The sequence below is a fragment of the Gymnodraco acuticeps genome, unplaced genomic scaffold (genome assembly GCF_902827175.1).
Source record: "Gymnodraco acuticeps unplaced genomic scaffold, fGymAcu1.1, whole genome shotgun sequence".
Taxonomy (NCBI): domain Eukaryota; kingdom Metazoa; phylum Chordata; class Actinopteri; order Perciformes; family Bathydraconidae; genus Gymnodraco; species Gymnodraco acuticeps.
This window is the reverse complement of record NW_022990989.1, coordinates 1,238-21,640: the sequence shown is the minus strand read 5'-3', so window position 1 is coordinate 21,640 and position 20,403 is coordinate 1,238. Positions and strand designations below refer to the sequence as shown.

At 41.7% G+C, this 20,403-nt stretch overlaps 2 protein-coding genes across 4 annotated transcripts; both read left to right on the top strand.

The window, feature by feature from the left end:
• On the top strand, positions 1-5,764 carry isg20 (interferon stimulated exonuclease gene). Its single transcript, XM_034235781.1, has 4 exons — positions 1-91; positions 956-1,610; positions 2,809-3,009; positions 4,754-5,764. The coding sequence occupies exons 2-4, from the start codon at positions 987-989 to the stop codon at positions 4,952-4,954; spliced, it is 1,026 nt and encodes a 341-aa protein (XP_034091672.1). The 5' UTR covers positions 1-91; positions 956-986; the 3' UTR covers positions 4,955-5,764.
• Positions 5,765-6,412: 648 nt separating this feature from the next.
• Positions 6,413-16,472, top strand: api5 (apoptosis inhibitor 5). Of its 3 annotated transcripts, XM_034235779.1 has the most exons (14): positions 6,414-6,538; positions 6,637-6,719; positions 8,154-8,315; positions 8,441-8,534; positions 8,776-8,841; positions 9,158-9,516; positions 9,694-9,798; positions 10,287-10,376; positions 10,843-11,024; positions 11,141-11,234; positions 11,898-11,954; positions 12,066-12,145; positions 12,244-12,386; positions 15,854-16,472. In XM_034235779.1, exons 2-14 carry the CDS (start codon positions 6,648-6,650, stop codon positions 15,922-15,924), a joined length of 1,575 nt encoding a protein of 524 aa, XP_034091670.1. In that variant the 5' UTR covers positions 6,414-6,538; positions 6,637-6,647; the 3' UTR covers positions 15,925-16,472. The 3 variants fall into 3 exon arrangements, with proteins under 3 accessions (XP_034091671.1, XP_034091669.1, XP_034091670.1); XM_034235780.1 differs by having other exon boundaries at positions 6,413-6,719; positions 12,244-12,350; XM_034235778.1 differs by having other exon boundaries at positions 6,413-6,719.
• The last annotated feature ends 3,931 nt before the right edge of the window (positions 16,473-20,403 follow it).

Genomic DNA, 20,403 nt, shown 5'->3' with positions numbered 1-20,403 from the left:
CGCTCTTTACGCTACGCCGCTTATTTCAAGAGAAGAAGAAAAAGCAACATGTCCAGGCATCGTTCAGACTGTACACGTGCTACCTCAAAAGGTAATGTAAATGATTATATAACATAAAAATGTCATGTTGTAACGCTATTCTTGTGATTTGAGTCAACTAGTTAACCTCTTGCATTAATCTTAGGTGACATTAATCGAGGTTTATCGTCTTGTTGTTTGACGTGGCGTAAGCTATGCAGAATGACACCAAACTCTGTCGAAAAATCTGTCATTTATAGTTGGTTTGAGCTACCAACAAATATAAACACAGCATAAAACACACTTCCCTGCTTACTCTGAATCTCTATTGGGTCAGTGGTCAATTCGGCTTTATTACTACTCATTAATCAGGTCTCTGTAAATGGTATTAAGCTTTTAAAAAACATGGTCACATGTTGATCGCTGCTGCCCATCGTGGTCGGGCTGTGGAGAAGCATTTGTAGTAAACATGTGGTGGATGGTACTTACAGTTTTACTAGTTTGGTGTATGCTAAGTGTACAACTGTCTTAGTTGTACACTAACCATGTGTTGTTGTCCATTATCTCCAGCGGAATAATACTCCTCCACATTCACCACACTTGCATACTTAACTTTGCTAGAGTTGTTTGTATTGATTATCTTATTCGTCAGTTAAATTCATGAGCCAATGCAAAATAAAATTAGTCTTATTACTCCATATTTGGCCTTTTGTCATTTGTTCCTGTCAATCACCTGCCCCTCAAGTCAGATATCTATTAATGGCCACATCTTCAAAATCTCATGAGAACTGAATGTAACACAAAGGAGTTTTAAAACATGAATCTGTATTGTAATTAATCTCATGGTGAGTCTGTTTTATTCATAAGTAAGTAATATACACTGGTGTATGCTGTCCTCACAAGATAATAATAGAGTGTTGTGTTTTTACTTCTTCAGAAAATGACTGTAAGGAGGGTTCGATTTGTTGATGATGGCGCAGTCTTCCTCACAGGGGCTTTTCAGCAATTACAGATATTTGTGTAAAAAATCCCTGCTGCTTCGTGCCATGGACAACGCAAGAGCCAGGAAAACATGGCAGCAGAATGTAATAGCTGCCAACGTGAAGAGGAAAGCAATGGAGAACCAAACCGAACACACACCGGACGACGACTCGGATAAACTGCTTAAAAAAACTAAATCAACCAATGCAAACCAGAATCAAAGCACTCTGGACTCTGAAAACAGGAGCACTGCTGCATCTGAAGCTGGCCTCTCCGAGCACAACAATGTGGACAAATCCCTTAGAGACAGCTGGGAGGTGGACAGTGGTTTCTCCTCTGAAGCGAGTCCTCCAGCCAGCGGACGAAGCTCACCTTGCCTCGGATCCGGCTCCACCACAGTAGTAGCGTTGGACTGTGAGATGGTCGGAACCGGGCCCGGCGGGCGCTGCAGTGCGCTGGCCCGCTGCAGCGTCCTGGACTATCACGGAAACGTGTTGTATGATAAATATGTGCGACCGTGTCATCCCGTCACAGACTACAGGACGCGCTGGAGCGGCATCCGGAGGCATCACCTGTACAACGCCGTGCCCTTCAATCAGGCCAGGGAGGAGGTGAGGCCCGCTTTACTTTTAATTCTGAGAACAAGTGGTTTGTTCCCTCCGAGAACAAGTGGTTTGTTCCCTAAGTGTCTCCTCAGAACAGTTCACCCTTTTTGTAATCCATAAAACTGGCATCCAACAGGTGACTTAAATACAACTAAACCACACCCATGTGAAAATTGCCGGAAGCAGTGACAAAATAAGCATTTTGGCTCCTACACTTGTGATACTAAGGATATAATGAATAAGTCACCTTAGGCAGTGAGTAAACATGTATAAAAGGTTGGGTAAAGTGCTCAGGTTATTGACTGGGAAAGCTTGTAATGGAATCAAATCAAGTTTTATTTATATAGCACATTTATAAACGATTTTTGATCGAGCCAAAGTGCTGTACATATAATAAAAATAGCCTACAGTAGAGACACTTTACAGCAAATACAACAGCACAGATTGTTCAGAATATCAGTATGAGAAAAACGACACCCTCTGTCCTTAGACCCTCTGTCCTTAGACCCTCTGTCCTTAGACCCTCACATCGTACAAGGAAACACTTCCAGAGAAAACCCACAGTTTAAAGGGAAAAAATGGGAGAAACCTCAGGGAGAGCAACAGAGGAGGGATCCCTCTCCCAGGACGGACAGACGTGCAATAGATGCCGTGTGTAAATCGAAGAGATAATACATTTTACAGCATATAGACCGAATGTTAGGAAATGCATGTGTCTGTAATAAGAAGATGAATCCACGAGGATGTCAGCTACAATCCTGAGGAAGCCATCAGGGAAGCAGCATGGCGAGACCCAAGGCAGGACCGCAGAGACAGGTTCAGCCACGACCCGAAGTCCACGACTTAATCCAGAACTCAGAATAGAGGGTCCAAGACACAGGACTACAGCAAGAGGATCAGCCTCGACTCCGGATCCCGGCGTAGATATAGATACTAAACGAGAAAAAAAAGATTTGTCTGGGTTAATCGGAACAAGAGAATACACAGACACAGACAGAGAGGGTCATTGGATAAAAGTTATTCTTGATAACCCTCTAGAAAGATCTCATGAACTTCCCCACTCAATCTATTAAGACCCGAGCAGTTCTATTAGATATAGATAAGAAACAGAGATAGGGAGCACAACAACCTAACTCTTCGTCAGATGCACTCCCCCACTTAAGGTAAATAATGATCTTCCTTTCCACTTGCTTCTCTCTTGTAGATCCTCAGTATTCTTGAGGGCAAAGTGGTGGTCGGCCACGCCATCTACAACGACTTTGAGGTGTTGGATACCGTCCTCCCAGGTCACATGGTCAGAGACACGTGCACGACGCGCTACCTTAGCCGGCTGGCCGGATTCCCCCGAGAACGCTGCTCTTCCCTCAAAATCTTGGCCAGTAAGCTGCTAGACCGGAAGATACAGGTGAGCATTTTCAGACTTAATGTGCTCTAAATATGGGCATTTATTTCAATAAAAAGTTCGGCCCACTGTTTTGTCTATTCAAATTAGATTGTCCACATACTATACACTTACTGATAAAAAAGGTTTTAATTGAAAGTACCAAAAGCTATCTCACAAATCCTCATGAAACGATCCCTTCGATTTGGAGAGGGTCAAAGCGGCAGCTAATTTGGTTTCTGTTAAAAACCTGTTGGAAGGACACCAGGGTTGCGTTCCGATAATCCAAAAATCAGCTCCTAAATTCTAACCCTATTTCCTATTCCTTGACCTCTGAGTGAAACGTTAAGGGAAAGTGGATAGGAGAATTCAAAAGGATTTAGGAGAAGAGACTGCGGTGCTTTAGAGAATCCGACTGCACTTTCACTATCCGACGTGTTTATGATGCGCCAGCGGACGTCATGAATGTGCGTCTGCTGCTGTGGGGTAACTATGGAAACTACAGTTTTCTATACAGCGGACTACAACATGGATGTTCAATAAGAACGAGGGACTCATCTAGAGACTCTGTGCTCTGATGCTGTTGCTTTATGCTTTATGAACGTGGACAACAGAGAAACATATTCTTCAGGACCAAAGTTGGAATTGAAATAAAAAAGGAAAGTGAAACTTATGCTCGTCACCCTCTCCCTCCGGTCCACATTAATACAAATGATCCCAATACGTATGATTGTATGAACTATGAAAATATCTTAAAATCAATACAGGTGTATTTATTATAAACGTTAGTCCTTAACATCTATCACTGTGTATATCACCATTCAAACATCTTTTAAAAGTTGAACAAACCCCACACAGCTCAGTAAAGACTGTGAGATGTTGACTTTATTTGATCATTTCAGTAAAAACTAACGTTCATATTTCTCTCTTTGATTATAATACTGATGAACGTTCAGAACAAAGCACTTTGGCAACTTACCACATACGTTTTAAAATGCTTAATAAGCACCGTAACTTTCATGATATCATTTCTCGGTCATAATCGGTTGTTTCCGTGAACGGCCGACTGTTGAGTGATGGCAAATGCTGTGGCTGCAATGCATTGTGGGGCAGCATTTTCTCCTCTCCTTTCGGTTAGGGAGGTCCAGTGGTAAAGCTAAAGGAGGTTATAAAGGAAGTTTGAAACCTCCTTTCCTTTCATTTAGAGAATTGGAACGGCACTTGTCATGGCTGCCACTGAGGGACTTCCGGGTCATTTCACTCCGTTAGGAAGGTTCCTAAGCTAAATGGACTATTGGAACGCAACCCTAAACTAAGTTGAGAAAAATGGCCGCTTGTGCCTGTGACTGCCTTTTGTTTGATTTGGAGAGTAGGAGACATTGCAGATTTTTTTAATAGTTACTTCTTAGAGAAAATGGACGATACTACGTTATGGTTTTGTGATTTTAAAGTCTGTTTCCAGAATGAAAAGCTGTTTGCTCCGTTTTATAATAATAATAATAATAATAATAATAATAATACGTTTATTTCACCTTTCACAGAAATATAATTCACAAGAAAGAACAAAAGTTCAAATTTAAGACCCCAGAAACATGAATACAACGTCAACATGAGGCAGAAACTTAAGGTTAACATAAAAAAAACACAGACCACGTGGAGTCCTGAGAGGAACAAACATAAGGACAGAACACATCACACACAAGTAGAAACAAAAGCCAATGTAAAAAGTAGGTCTTCAATGCTGACCCGGTGTGTCTCTCCTGTCCAGGTGGGGAAGCGGGGTCACTGCTCGGTGGAGGATGCGCTCGCCTCCCTCGACCTCTACAAGCTGGTGGAGGGCGAGTGGGAGCAGGAGCTGCAGAACAAGCTGAGAAGCGACGACGCTCCAATAGAACCCAGCTTCGCCGCCTCAAACCACTACATGAAGGACGAGTACTGGCCTGGTGATGTCATAGCTGACAGCCAATGAGGGGACAGTATTTATGACATGTGTAGTGGGACATACCTCAACAGATTATACGGTGATGTACAGTCATCGGAGCAGATTCAGATAACTATAAATAATGTGAATTAAAAATTATTCACAGTAAATAAAGTCGGGATTCAAATTGATGCTAAATGGTTCTAAAAACTGAAAAGGATGAACTACATTTCGTTGGGATATTACTTTATCACCTGAATGAGAATGCTAACTTATGACTGTTAAACATGATTGGAGTTACTAAGAGCATGTATTTGCTGTGCTATATTTACCATAGAGTTGTTTGTTGGTTGAATGGTGTTTATTGGGGGACAAATGTTGGTACTCTTAAAGTTTGGGCTTATTAACTTATGATATGAAGAGTTTTAAAACAGTATTTGCTCTTACTTGAAATGTAACATTGAACTATTAATAAGACATGGAACTGACACATACTGCCAAAAGTATTTTTCAATTGAGCAGGTTTTTTTAATTTCTATTATCTTGAGAAGTTTGAAATGTGGTTCCAGTGAACAAGTTGCAGCTTTTTCAAAAGGAAAAAGATCAACACATTTAAAAAAGTAGTTCAAACTATTGTCCTGTTTAAATTGTTGCAGTTACCTCCATGTACATGTGGCCTTAAAGGTTTTATATCTTACCAATTGTGAAATGTAATGATGTTATATCCTTACTTCTCACTGGTATTTGCTCTTAAATGTCCCAATAAAAATGCACCCTGTTCAAATTAAATGTTTGCTTTTAATGAGTGAATGTGACAACTCTATGGAAACTATAATATATAAATATATTGATATTGTTTGACTGATTTGGCGTGATTAATTCATTCTTTCTGATGTCCTAATTAAGGTAATTTATACACATTTTTAATCCACACAGTACTTTGCTTGCTTCCTATAAAGACATTTATATATATTTTAAAGGTGATAGAATAACGTTTTTTTTTCTGCAGTAATTTATATTCATGGCAAAAATTCCACATCCATAGGGAGAGATGTGCTGATTCCTAACCATGTTAAGTACCTGCAAATCCACCCCAATATGGTACCATGTAGAAAACATTATGAAGGCAATCAAATTAATGGTGTATTTTACAAATTTGAATTAGTATTTAAGTTCAAAGGTATAATGTCATACACAGCCACGGATAAATTGAATAAATACATAATTACACAGTAGTTTTGTATATGTCATGAGAATTAAACCTTTGAATCTTTGACTTCAATCTTGTGTAATGAAAACCTTGGGTCACAGGTTCCTCAAACAATGCAATATAAATATATACGAGAAATAAAACTAATTTTAACAACCGGCGTGAGCAGGTTGATTTCATGTTCATATTTTTGAATTAAACAAAACAAATCAATAGTTCTACTGCGCACCATTTCTGCGCACACAAGTGGTCACATGTGTTGCCATCCTCCACGCTACTTGCTACATCTGCGCATGCGCTCTGCTCATTGTTCCGTAGCACATTAGCTTGAGATTGCGGGAAGACAGACTGCTAGCGTTATTCATTCACGGGTTTCTCGACATTTCCTCTCACCATCCCCTTTCCTAAGAACATATATCCCGGTAGTACAGCGTCCTTTGTGCTACCCTCCCCTGAATCGGAGCTAAAGGGACCAGAGAGTGGTTTCCTTGTTAGTTTTTTAAATCTTTTTCTGCTGCAGGACGCACGCTGATGGCGGTCACTATCGAGGATCTCTATCGGAGCTACGGGGTCCTGGCTGACGCTAAGGACGACCTCAGCCAGGTAATTAACGCTTATAATGTGTGGTTTAAAACCTAGTTGAATTGATTTGTGTGTTGGTTCCTCACATTAGCTTATTTAACGTCAACTGTTCGCTATAAGCTACATAACATTGTTGTGTGCGTGGTGTGCTAACTGTGGCTAGGCTAACGTAGTGACCGTGCTAATGTCAATGGCGACCCTTAGGATACAACTCGACTAATAGTAAATATTAACATTATATTTTATTCTAGATAGATAGATATATCCATTATTTATCCAAAGTTGGGAAATGGTTTTGTCACAGTAGCATTTTTGACAGTCATAGTACGATATTGCAACATTTACTAAAAATAGAACACATTTGAATAAATATTAAAAGCAAATACATTATATATTCATAGTAGAAAATACATATTGAGAAGAGTATCTAAGAATACACATTATAGTCTTCTGAATATATGTAAATATTTGCTTTTTAAAGTTTTTTTTATTGTATTTTAAGACATTTTTAAATTCTTGTATAACCACAATTATATTGTTTAACCAAACGTTGATTTAATTAACATTGAGCACATTTTAATTTACACTAAATCAGGGCATCTTTATTATGATAATGTTGTTATATTGCATTTCCAGCAAGACAGTGAATCTGGATTTGTTACACCGAAACACTCCTGGGGAAATTATGTATTTCCATTCAAATATAAGTTCATTGTTATGCACAGATCAAATGGTTCCTATGTCAGTAGCATTGAGTCATGCAGGTTGGATTACTCTCTAAAACAGGCACGCAGGTTCATTGTTTGTTTTGTGACTGTAATATATCCAAAACTACCCTGCCTTTCTACGCATTAAAAACTTCTCCATTGTCTTGTGAGATATCTTCTAGTTATTGAACTGAGTGTTAACCTTAACGAGCTATGGGTAAAGGGGGGTTTCACTTTGTAGTGAGCTTTATTAGATGGCCTGCAAAGAGACTGATTGGTCCAAATCGATGAGGCAGACGCTAAGACCTTTTTCAAACTACACAGCCCCTGTTTGTACATTTAAAAACAAAGTTACAGTCTCCCATTTAAAAGCTGAATGCCACCACACGGGTTGTTTTTCAAAGAACGGTTTTCACGGGATTAGGAGCTAAAATATTTAGTCAAATGAAGCATAGATGCATCACGTGATTATCCCGCTAAAGCAGACTGTCCTCAATCTGCCCTTTTTTAAAGAGTTTCAGGTCACTCTCACCGCACATTGGGGGTTTCTACATAACCTGGTGGGCTGATACCCAAATGTCATTGTCCTCAGTAACACCTGCTGGTTTTGGGGTCAGCTGTATTCACTACAGTTATACCTGGACTACAGTCACTATCTAGGAATTGGATCGTATTATAACTGGAGTTTCATATGAATTGTAATGTTGTTATCCTGTACATGTTTATTGATGTGTCTTTTCCTCTGCAGCACAAAGATGCCTACCAAGTCATCTTGGATGGCGTGAAAGGCGGCCCGAAGGAAAAGCGCCTGGCTGCGCAGTTTATTCCCAAGTTCTTCAGCAGCTTTCCAGAACTGGCGGATTCAGCCATCAATGCCCAGCTCGATCTCTGTGAAGATGAGGATGTGTCGGTGAGTTTGAAAGAATACTGTGTGCATGGGTACATAGTAAGCTATAGTTTGTGTGGGCTTTCCTCCCTTAACTTCAGTATTTGTAGTCCCATCGTAATCCTCGCTGTGTTCTTGTCTACGTCCAGATCCGACGACAGGCCATCAAGGAGCTTCCTCGTTTTGCGACTGGAGAAAACATCCTCAGAGTTGCTGATATTCTCACCCAGCTCCTTCAGACAGGTATGGATGCTTAATGCTAGACACTAAAGTTACTTTGATATCCTGTTTTTGGGTATTTGTTTTACATACAACCTTCCTCACAGTGAAAGTGTATACCATGTTGTTTAAATGCTCGGCTATGTTCTATTGTGGAGATCAGATTAGCCGATCAGTCCAAACGGCAAACTGTCTAATATTAAATATACTTTTCCAAGAATAACTACTGAAGAATCCACCATTTTTGTTTTTGTTGTGCTTTCAGATGATACAGCAGAATTCAACCAAGTGACTGGATCACTTATTGCTATCTTCAAGATGGATGCTAAAGGTGAGTGTTGTTTTCATATTAATGCTCTTAAATGATTCAGAGCTGTGCCTAAAGGTAGTAGGACTTCCTTCTACCTGTTTAAATATTTAGTTGTAACCTGTGATGTTGTTTTTCAAGTTGACTTGTTGGCCGTGTGAAACCAAATATATATTTTTGGCCTGTTTTTAAGTCACTTTCTCATTCTATCCAGTAGATCTGCTCGTTTGCTGGATCTAACTTCTTGTGTATGTCATTATTATTGCATCCTGGGTAATCCCATTGAGTTTGTAATTATTAAACTGCATTGACGCAACCCCTTCTCTCTATTGTCCTCCAGGTACTCTTGGCGGTCTCTTCTCTCAGATCCTGCAGGGAGAGGACATTGTTCGGGAAAGGGCCATCAAGTTTCTGTCCACCAAACTGAAGACCCTGACAGAGGAGGTCATGACGAAGGAGGTGGAGGACTACGTCTTTGCAGAAACAAAGAAGGTTCTGGAGGACGTGACGGGGGAGGAGTTTGTCCTCTTGATGCGCGTGGTGTCCAACCTGCGGGTGCTGCAGACGGTGAACGGGCGGCAGCAGCTGGTGGAGCTGGTGGTGGAGCAGGCCTTCCTGGAGCAGGCGCTGAACACGGCCGACCCCGACCTCGTGGACCGCCTCCTGCAGTGCACCCGCCAGGCGCTGCCCCTCTTCTCCGTGAGTAACACACATTCAACACCGTGTATTATCAAAAAAGCTAATCGCCCAATCCCAAAGTTACTTCTTCAATTCGCCAAAGTCATTCAGTTTATCGAGAAGACCATGAAGCTCAAGATTGAGAAGTTTACTTTGATTTAAAGCTTGAACTAATCGTGGTTTTCTCCTCTCCTGTAGAAAAACGTCCACTCTACACGTTTCATCACGTACTTCTGTGAACACGTGCTGCCCAACCTCAGCGCCCTGACGAGTCCCGTGCCGGAGCTGGACATCCAGCTGGAGGTGAGTTCTGGCTTCATATTGAGACACAAGTCAAATGTAGGTAGACTTGTGAATTCCCGTAGTTATTTAAAATGTGTTTTTATATACCACTGATTAGACCAGGTTTCTACACATGTTGTTTTTTAATCTTTAGAACTGAATTGAGGGTTGCAATGACAATTTGCTAATTCAAAAACATGACAATATGGAGTTTATTTAATTTACATTTTCATCAATTAAATCAAAAATGATGTTGCATATTGAATTGCCAATGGCTCAATTCATTTGAATAAAAGAGGGCAGAACAAACTAAATATGGCCACAGTTGTGATGTGACATTGGGTGAGTGGTCGTAGTGAACAAAGTGCGCGTGGCAGCCACCTGTCGGAGGCGTCAGCCGCTGCATGTTGTTAATGGCTCATTAGTCCACACAACACTGTTTCTCATTAGCAGTGCACATTACACTGTGTGAGGGATCTGCTAAGCTGTGTGTGTGTGTGTGTGTGTAGGTGCTGAAGCTGCTGGCTGAGATGAGTCCATACTGTGGAGACATGGATAAGCTGGAGCCCAACCTCAGCATGCTGTTCACCAAGCTGGTGGTGAGAGACCTGATGCTGTTACACGTGGAGGAACACAAGTGGAAACACCTCATAATCAAAACACAGCTGTTTTTCACCACTGATCATTACGAGCTGTTACTACTTTAAACATTTCCATTCATATTGTTGCGCATCCTCTTAAGGGCTTTCTGCTGTGGCCTACTAAGGATACATTTTCTTGCAATTTATTTGTACTTATTCACTTTCCTTGGTCATATTAATTAGTCGAGGGCGCAGCACTGTATTTATCTCTTTCACGTAGACGTATTTTTCTACCAATAATCTTAGGACTGATCAGGTGTTACTTGAACTGTGAAAACAAATGTTTTAAAGGCAGTACAAAACTGAAAAAGAGTTTGAAACACTGATGTCTCTTTGCTCCTGTTAACACGCGTGGTCCCAGTTGTTTGACGATAAAGTAAACGAGACAAAGATGAGATGTTAAATGTATTGTTTGTCTGTGTAGGAGTTCATGCCTCTGCCACCAGATGAGGCGGAGAACGGGGAGAACTCAGCGATGGAGGAACCCAAACTGCAGTTCAGCTACGTGGAGTGTCTCCTCTTCGGCTTCCACCAGCTCGGCAAGAAGCTGCCCGACTTCCTCATCGAAAAAGTGGACGCCGAGAGCCTCAAAGACTTCAAGATCAGGTGAGGGAGTGAGGCCAAATCATGAAATCCCCAAAACAGCTCCAGGGGTTTAATTAGTAAAGGAAAATGAGGTCTGGATATTCTGAGCATGCGTGTTTGTGCTTTTTGTTCGACAGGTTACAGTACTTTGCCAGAGGCCTGCAGGTTTACATCCGACAGCTGCGAGTAGCACTGCAAGGAAAGACGGGAGACGCTCTGAAGACCGACGAGGTAACGACTGATTTATTTATTTTTTTGACTTATCTTTGTCTGGGTGGAACCCTAATAAAGACTGAGCTAAAGGGCTGCACTTAACAATGAACAATTATCGTGATTACTAGTTACTCAAATATAAGAAAAGTGTGTATAATGTCCTTTTTATCATTCCAAAACAATCTAATAAGTTCAAATGAGATACAAAAAATCCCCTCATGCTGAAAACAGCATTTTATGACAATAATTTGCTGATCAAATGAGTTGCCCGCCCCGCCCTTCAGAAACAGAGCAGAGGGAGAATGTGAAACGCAAAGCAGTGGACACTGAAACATGCATTGGATAAATAACATAGGTGTTTAGTTTATTTAATAAAAGAGCACATGTGAAAAGTGATTGGAGATAGATTACTTCAGTTGCAATTTGGTGCTATAAATATATATATTTTTTAATTTAAAAAAACACCTTGAATTTCAGGCAGGGCTCCGTTAGCAGGGCGCAGCGCCCCGCCAAGACAATGGTAGGGGAAACACTGCGTATGGCACAATACAACTCGGTACATTTTTGGTCAATTTTATACCCACACTTCCTTTGCGATCGACGTATTGGGCACCCCTGGTCTAGATGTACTGACTTTTGCTTTAAAAATATATCAGACTAACTTATCTTCTCTCTCATCAGAACAAAATGAAGGTGGTGGCCCTCAAGATCACGAACAACATCAACGTCCTCATCAAGGTAAGCTATTTTCAGGCTAACATGTGTGGCAGTGTAACACTCGGCTTCAACATGTTCCAAATCAACATTTCTTTATCTAGCTTGCACTAAATATCTTGTTTTTCTTCCCAGGATCTCTTCCACAACCCTCCATCATTCAAGAGCTCAGTCACTCTGTCCTGGAAACCGGTGCAGAAGTCGGAGGCAGCGGCGTGAGTCTACCTTTCTTCAGCATCAGAAGCCAAACACGGTTTCAGTTCCTTGTTTGCTCGTCTTCAACTTCAACTTCCTGTCTTTTGTTTTTTTCCAGGCCGAAGCGCCCCTCAGGTGAGGAGTTGGGCCCCGGCGGCAGCACAAAGAAGCAGATCTCTCCTCTGCCCCGGAGGGACGCGCGGCAGATCTACAACCCCCCCAGCGGCAAGTACAGCGCCACCATTGGCAATTTTACTAATGGTGAGGAGCACTCTGTGGCACTTGGATATTTGTGTTTTAGTAATCACTGGTTCAGCATGTTCACTTTTTATGTTCACCTGCACATTGGGTTATTTCACTCTTACCTTTTGACCTAATACTGCTACAGGAACTCTTTCTCAGTAGCCGCATTCACACCGCGTACTTTGCAGTACTAAGTGCCGGCACTTATTACCCCCAGGGCACTAAGTACCAATCGCGTTCACACCGGAGTACTTTTCCCTGAGGGAAGATTACGCAAATGAGCCGCTGACGTCACTTCGTCTTCTGCTTTGGGTTTACTGGCAGGCTGCAAACAACTTCATGGCGTGTACTGCCACCCGAAGTCCCCGGGCGGAAGTCCCCGGAGTTGGGGACTGGCTTCAGATTAAATCAACAGAACGCTAGGGGTGTAACGGTTCACAAACATTTCGGTTCGGCACGTACCTCGGTTTTTAGGTCACGGTTCGGTTCGGTACGTTTTCGGTACAGCAGAAAAAATTATCATAAAATATATATATTTTTTAAAATTATTATTAAACTGTGAATATTCACTCAAATAAATACACAATAAAATAAACATTAATAATAATAATAACTTGGATTTCTATAGCGCCTTTCATAATACCCAAGGTCGCTTTACAAGGAAGAACAGGAGTATAAACAAACACAACATAACAAAAGGCAGTCAGACAAAACAACAAATAGATTTGGGGCCGAAGTCCTTGGCAGACAGATGGGACTTGAGGGCCCTTTTGAAGGCGTCAAGTGTGGGGATGTTGTGGATCTCCGCAGGGAGAGCGTTCCAGAGAGTGGGGGCTGCCATACTGAAGGCTCTATCCCTGAAGGTTCACAGGTTGGTGCGGGGGGCCAGAGTCTGAAGACCGCAGGCTCCGGGGTAGGGCATGTGGGAAGAACAGCGAGCCAGCTAGCAGCTAGCACCATTAGCCTGGGAGAAACCGGACCTCGAACCTCAGCAGCGGTGATGGAAAACCCCCCACTTGAGATGGCAGGACTGAGGGAGGGTTCGTGGGTAGTCCAGGGAGCGGGGCAGAGAGGAGCCCAGTTGGGGTATTCCAGAGCTGGGATTCCACGGATAGCAGAGCACGACGGTGAGCTCGTTTGGCTAATGGCAGGACGGCAGAGGCTAGGAACTAAACAGCAGCCAAACATAATCAGCTGAGCAACGGAGATGGCAGAAACACAAAACCAGAGCAGAACAATATTTTCGCTGAACTGAAATAATCTGTATTTGAACTGTACTGTACCTAAGCAGCCAGTTTGACATAATGACTTGCTTGTCATTGTATTTTCATGTTTTTTTTAAAGAAAGATGAACTTGTCTACATTGCTTGCTGAAAGGGCAGATCTGCTGGCACTAACAATGTCTCCTGCTGTGGAGAACACCCTCTCGCTAGGGACAGAGGTAGCAGATACAGCCAGGTAGCGCTTTGCTAACATGGCAACATAAGGATATTTGGCGTTTGTAATAGCTTTGGCTCGGTCTGAACTCTCTGCGAGTGGTGGAGGCTTACATGCTAGTGGGAGTTGGGTTTGCACTTCAGTCTTTTTTCTTTTGGTACCGGTGATATTCACGTTCGGGTGATGCCTTTTCAAATGAATGTTTGATGTATTGCCAGCCGTAGTTGAACAATGCCGACAAACAGCTTTGGTTCGGTCCACCTGTCTTTGTCCGTCATCCTTGTACGTAACTGCGAAACCAAAACCGGAGACTTCAATGATGCTGGAGGATTTTCGAGCTCAACTTTATCTGCGTTCGCTATTTCGACAGTTCCTCAAATTACTGACTAAATTTGAACGCATCCCTGTGACCAGCTCTCATAGTATGCCTCTCGTCCAATGAAATGACTTGGTCGCTCTATGACGAGTTGAACCCAATGTGAGTAAATTACCTGCAGCACCTGAGATTACTTCCAAGAAGTTATTCACGTTCTCAATTTTTTTTTTTACCGTTATATATATACCGAATAATTTCGGTGCGTGTACCGTTAAACCCCTACAGAACGCCGACACCTCCTCATCTCCACCACTCCCATGTTTTCTTTTGTGTTGCCATAAGTTATTCTCTCTCCGTTGGTGCGCTGGGCTAATGCTAAAGCTAATAATGCTAATGCCACAAATAAAATGGTGGCTTCACAAAACTTTTCAGAGTTTTACGGGGCGTGGTTTGCAATTCGCCCAGCCAATCAGAACTGGGTCACTTTTTCTCCCCAGGATAGTACCACCTCTCTAGCAGGCACTAAACATGGGGGTAAAAGTTCCCGGCACTAAGTTCTCTTTTTGGTGTGAACGCAACATAAGGGGTACTAACGGAACTAAAGGGCAAAAGTACTCCGGTGTGAACGCGGCTATTGACATACAGGGAGTAAATGTGATAGCTATCGGAGTTAGTTACAGGAAGATTGATTTAGTTCTTCCTTGAAAAGCAAAACAAAAAAACTAGGATTTTCCGGAAGTTTGTGAATATGTTTTTATTTATTCTACTATTTCAACAATTAGACAATTTTTACATCCGACAAACAAACAACATGAGTAGAAGCAGGAGGGCAGAAAGCAATCTGTATTGAATTAAATCAACATGGAACCAGTAATCACTTCGTTTCCCCCGGCACCTTATTGGAGAACACCCAGCTAGTAACCTAGCAACCAAGCTTCAGCTAGCTGCAGTCAAACTCATGTATCTTCGAATCTACTTAAATAAATATGGGGAAGTGTAAGTTTAACCGTATTTGGTTGGAAAACATCTAATTTAGTGCTTGGTTGAAACCAGTGGAGGGGAACGTGTTTGAAGCCCGCTGCACCTTTTGCAAAATAAATTGGCGTTTGTTTTGCTAGTGCAGCGTTAGCAAGTGCAGCGTTAGCTAGTGCAGCGTTAGCTAGTGCAGCAGCTCCCGCAACAACACCGGGGGACCTCCGGGCGACGTTTGGGTCTACGTCAACTCTAAAAGCGGAGCTGCTGTAGACGCTAAATACCGTAGCTAAACACCAATCATACAACAGCATGAAGGCAGCAGAGCTCTGACTATAGCTCTTGTCTCACACACACACACACACTCTTTTTGGCTAACACAGTTCTGTGTACGGTTATGTTCAGTCATCGTTCTTATGTTGAACGTGAATACATTTACTTTGTAAGTAATTATGGGACGTATTTCTTCTTTCATAGCAATTTTCCTTCATACTTTCTTGCCGTGAAATAGGTCTTAAATTCTATTCAAAGTGGTCTTAAAAAGTCTTACATTTGAGTTGGTGACACCGTCAGGAACCCTGTTAAAGATAAGACGTGTCCTTTAACAACGGAAAACAATCCATTTATTTTATAGAAAGTTCTTTGTTATACAACTATGTATAACTTTTACCCGAGGGGATCTGCCTCGTATAGTTAACATCGCTCAGGTTGTTGTCGCATGTTGATACTGACCTGTTGTTTTTTGTTGTTGTAACCCCAGAGCAGCGCGGCGGCTTCAGGGGCCGAGGACGAGGCTTCAGAGGCAACAGGAGCCGAGGCCGGCCCTACTGAGACCCCCCCCCCCCCCCCCCCCGCACACACACAGTACATATTGCTCATTGAACTGCATCACATCAGGATCTTTTCCGCATCAAGACGGACTATTTGTCACTACTGTTTTTTGTTTTTTTTTAAACTGGTCTCCACGTCTTTTTCACTTTCCAACTCGCACATCCAGTTTGTGTCGTTGTTTGATTGGGGTTCAGTTTCGTCTTCAGAATATCCCACATCAAGACTTTTTAACATTTACTCCCCATAATCCTCTTGGGCAATAGTTATAGTAAACCTAAATGTTTTCCCCCGTTCATTTAAAAAATAAATATTCTGTGTATTTTTGTGGAAAAAAAGACCGCCAAGTTGTATCTGATAAATATTTTTGTCGGCTTGTTGTAGGGAAAGTTAAAGATCCTCTTGTTTGAGATGTTGAATGCATTTTATTTCTACCTTTTTATTTAATCTTTTTTTTTTAGATCTTAAGTTGAATTGGCTCACTATGCTACTTTGTATGAATCAATGAGGTTTCATTGGATTTTTATCATAAACTTGTATGGAAGTATGAACTTTTGTCCTCATTACTTGTGTTTTAAGTCCGGTATCCAGACAACGATGCAACTCCACACACTTCTGCTGCTTCGAATGTACTTTCTGCATGTTTCAATCCTTTTCCAGACTTTATTTCCACCCATCCACTCCTCTGACGATCTCATTCATCATATATTTTATCTGTCTTCCCTCTTGTTTCTGTTTTCCACATCTATCTCTACTAAAGCAGAGTGGGGAGACGGTGAGTGCCTCCTCAGCAGTCTGCAGCAGCACTGCCTCAGCCCAGTGTGTGTGGTTTAGCTTTGCATTAGAATCAGGGTGTCCATAATTAAACGGGCTATAAATAGTTGCTGCCATATTTAGAAAACTTTATTTAACACACTGGTGGTGGAGGATCTGCTTGCTCTGTCCTGTTTTTATAAACGCACGATAACTTCATACTAAACACTGGAGTGAAGTGTACCTTAAACGTTTGGCTGGGTTTAATTTTGCTGTCATTTTCAATAGTTCTGTATTTAACCTGGTGTGTCCTTCAATGCTTTCAGTAGCTTCTCGGTGTTAAAACTGTAGATGGTCCGGAGCACCAATTGGATGTGAAAGTTGACCGTTGAAAACATTCTTATCCGACTTTAATCGAACTAAACCTATACTCTTATCAAAAGCCGAATTGAGTTCCTACACGGTATGCAATAATGACTTGTGGTTTTTAAATGTCCGGGGGGGATGCTTTGGAGCAAGGGCCTTGATTTTCTAAAGGGGAAGTGTTTAACAGAGAGGCATCTGAGAATAGTTTTAATCAAATAAACAAATATACCCAATTTATTTTTTGAGAAGTTGCAAATAAGATACCATCGACTGTTATTTATCCCCATGGGGAAATTCAGGAGTTTAAAGCAGTGGAAATGAAAAAACAGGACGGTACATATTCACAAGAGGATAACAATGAATAAATACACTAAATAACTAATAATAAATTGTATTTGTAGGCGTCTTTCATGACACCCAAGGCCACCGTACAATTTGTTAAAAAAAAGAAAACGCTAATAGTCAACAGAACATGATAAAAACACAAACAGGAAATCATGGAGGAGACAATCAAGTGGACACAAATGAAACATAATGGGGAGCACTACAGTGAGTAAATGGTATGAAATGCATCTGCTTCACTGTCAGAAATAACATACCTCTGTTAAGAATGTGCATGGAGATAAAGCATCCTTTTGGTGGTCCTCTTTAAAATGCAGAAGGAAGTTACCAGTTTTTCTTAGACTACGGAAGTGCGTTAAATGTATTAAAAGGAATATATATATATATATATATATATATATATAATGAGAACTAGAAGCTTGTCCATCCTAAAATAGTCTCTGGTCTTGGCAGACTCTCCCCTGCAGAGGGCGACCCAGACCAGGGTTTTCCTCGCAGAGCAACCAGATCTATTTTTAGCCCAAACCCAACGAGTCACTTAAAGCTTTCATGATGTCTTTTTGTCTCTCTTTGTATTTCTGCTCGGTATAAGAGGCACGGAGGAACACTGCGATGCTGGCGAGCAATGCAGAGGACAGAGACAACGCGAAACTAAATCACCATCCCTTTATTTTATGGATGCGAATATTGATAATCCGGTGTGTTTGTCAATTACTGTTTAAGCATCTTGCTCAGTCAGAGCTGAAATGAAATAAGACTATAAAACGGCGAGAAAGAATAACATTCAACACAAATGGGTTATTTTTGATGCAATGTATGTGTTTAATTGTACATGTGTGTGAATATACATTGAGTGATGCTTGGATTTATTCATCGACATTCTTTACGATGCATTAATTTCCCCTTCTCTTTGTTAACTAATGTCATGCTTCCTTCTCACTGAGTTGCAGGCTGATGGCTTTCGTCTCTATTTTCTTCGCAGAGATACTGTACATCATTTTGCTCAGGCATCATGGTGCGTTTAAGGTCTACGTGTTATTCTCATTTCAGGACAGAAGGGGGCGATATACAACCGAGATACAGCCTCTCCTCATTGATCGTGACCAGGTATTTCCCAAACCAGCCCGCCATCCAGCCAGCCAAAGCCTGGCACATGCGTTTTTACGCGCACACGCACACACGGTGGATCTGAAAATAATCAGGAGGAGGAGGAGGAGTGGGCGGCTGCAGCAGGAGAGGAAGCGAAGAAGACCCTCAGAGAGAGAAGGAAGGCAGCAGCGGCTGTACTGAGTCCATGTGAGAGTAGCAGTGAAGGTAAATCAATAGTCCTGAAGCACGAGGTGGAGCTCAATGGGTTTCCTTACTTTACCACCAACCTTTGGGTGGGGATAAAACCTACTGTACCCCAAAAACAAGAGGCGAGATGTACACTGTGCACGCTGAGGGTTTCGGTTTCCTGCTACATTACATATCTGTCATTCTGTTTTGCAGGCTTGTGTTGCTTTGGTGATCTAAAATCATCTAAAAGTTGGTTAAGTAACCTTTTTGTGGTGTGTGCTTTTACTTGATAGCCTTCTCTAGTACATGTTTGTGTTGCCTTCAGTGCATCTTATTTTGTTGGGTAAAAAAAATCATTCTCAACACAAGTTTTGTCTCCTGAAAAGAAAGTGTAACTGAGGGCTAAAATGTAGATATATGGTTATATAAGGTTACTTAAGCGTATGGCCAATTGTTGTTATGACTAATGTAACCTAACAGTTCCTGCTGTAATGAGGAGGGAGGCTGTGGCGAGGAGCACAGGTTCAAATCCCACTGCAGCCAGCATGTCGTTGTGTCCCTGAAGACACTTCACCCCAAATTGCTCCTGTGGGGATTGCACAGTATTGATTATGTAAGTCGCTTTGGATAAAAGCGTCTAACAAGTGACATGTAATGATATGTAATGATACAGCTGGCCAACTACATTTTAAAACATACCTTTTAGAGCAGTTTGCAACATGTTCTCGACCTCCCATGCCCAAGTTTGGTTCCAACAATGATTGTATTTCCTTAACACCACAGTTTCTCTCTTATCTGTCCTTCAGGCCTCATGGTTTACTCCTTCATTGTCAAGGTTAACTTGTTTTAGAGGGAAAAGGACCACATCTTACGGACCATAGACATGTAGAGGACATTATGTGTTGGGGTCTCTTCAGGACTCTGTTTCTCACCACAAACGTAGTGAACTGTCCTTGGTGCTGAAATCACAACAGGCTTGAATCAGGCAGCCATAATGCAACCAATGGGATTTGTTCTTTACAAAAATGGTAAGGACTTAATTTCCCAACAGTGACAGCAGCATTTGATTAAAAATGAACACATGAAATGCTTGTCTTTAGTGCTTCACCAGACTTGGGTGTATAGAGTGTAAAAGCATCATGTCGTAGGCCATGTCCAAAATGAGACACCTTGAACATATTTATTTGGAATCTGATAAGATGTATAATTTAAAGAAGTGCTTTTCTTTCTTACCTGTCGCTCCTTTAGAGGTCAGAGTTCATGGTCAGTGCTTTTTCTTGTGGAATGATGCCCTTACTTCCTGCACCCAGCATCATAAGCTGTTTATTTTCATGCAGTAATTTATCTTCCATCTAACCGATCACCTTTCAGTCTCAAACCTCGTGATGCCCTTTAACTGCAGTGTGTCTGATCTAGTGAGGAATCAGTGTCATATGTGGACCCTGGATGTACTCGGAAAAAAACCCATTTCATATCTGTCGTGAAAAGGGAACTTTTTCTTCCCTTTTTTATTTATATATTTAAAAAACGCACCCTCCGCCCCCTCATGTACAAGGCTGGGAATAGTAACAGCACTGTGAGGCTGAGCTAAATATAGCAGCCAGTGAGTGTTAACATGTCAACTCCAGCAGCAGTGCAGGGAAGCGGCTGTGGAAGCACACAGCACCGCTAAAAATACCAACCAGCCTCTATCTGCTGCTGTTTATCACATGCTCAATGGTTTATTTACAAAAGGCACGATCG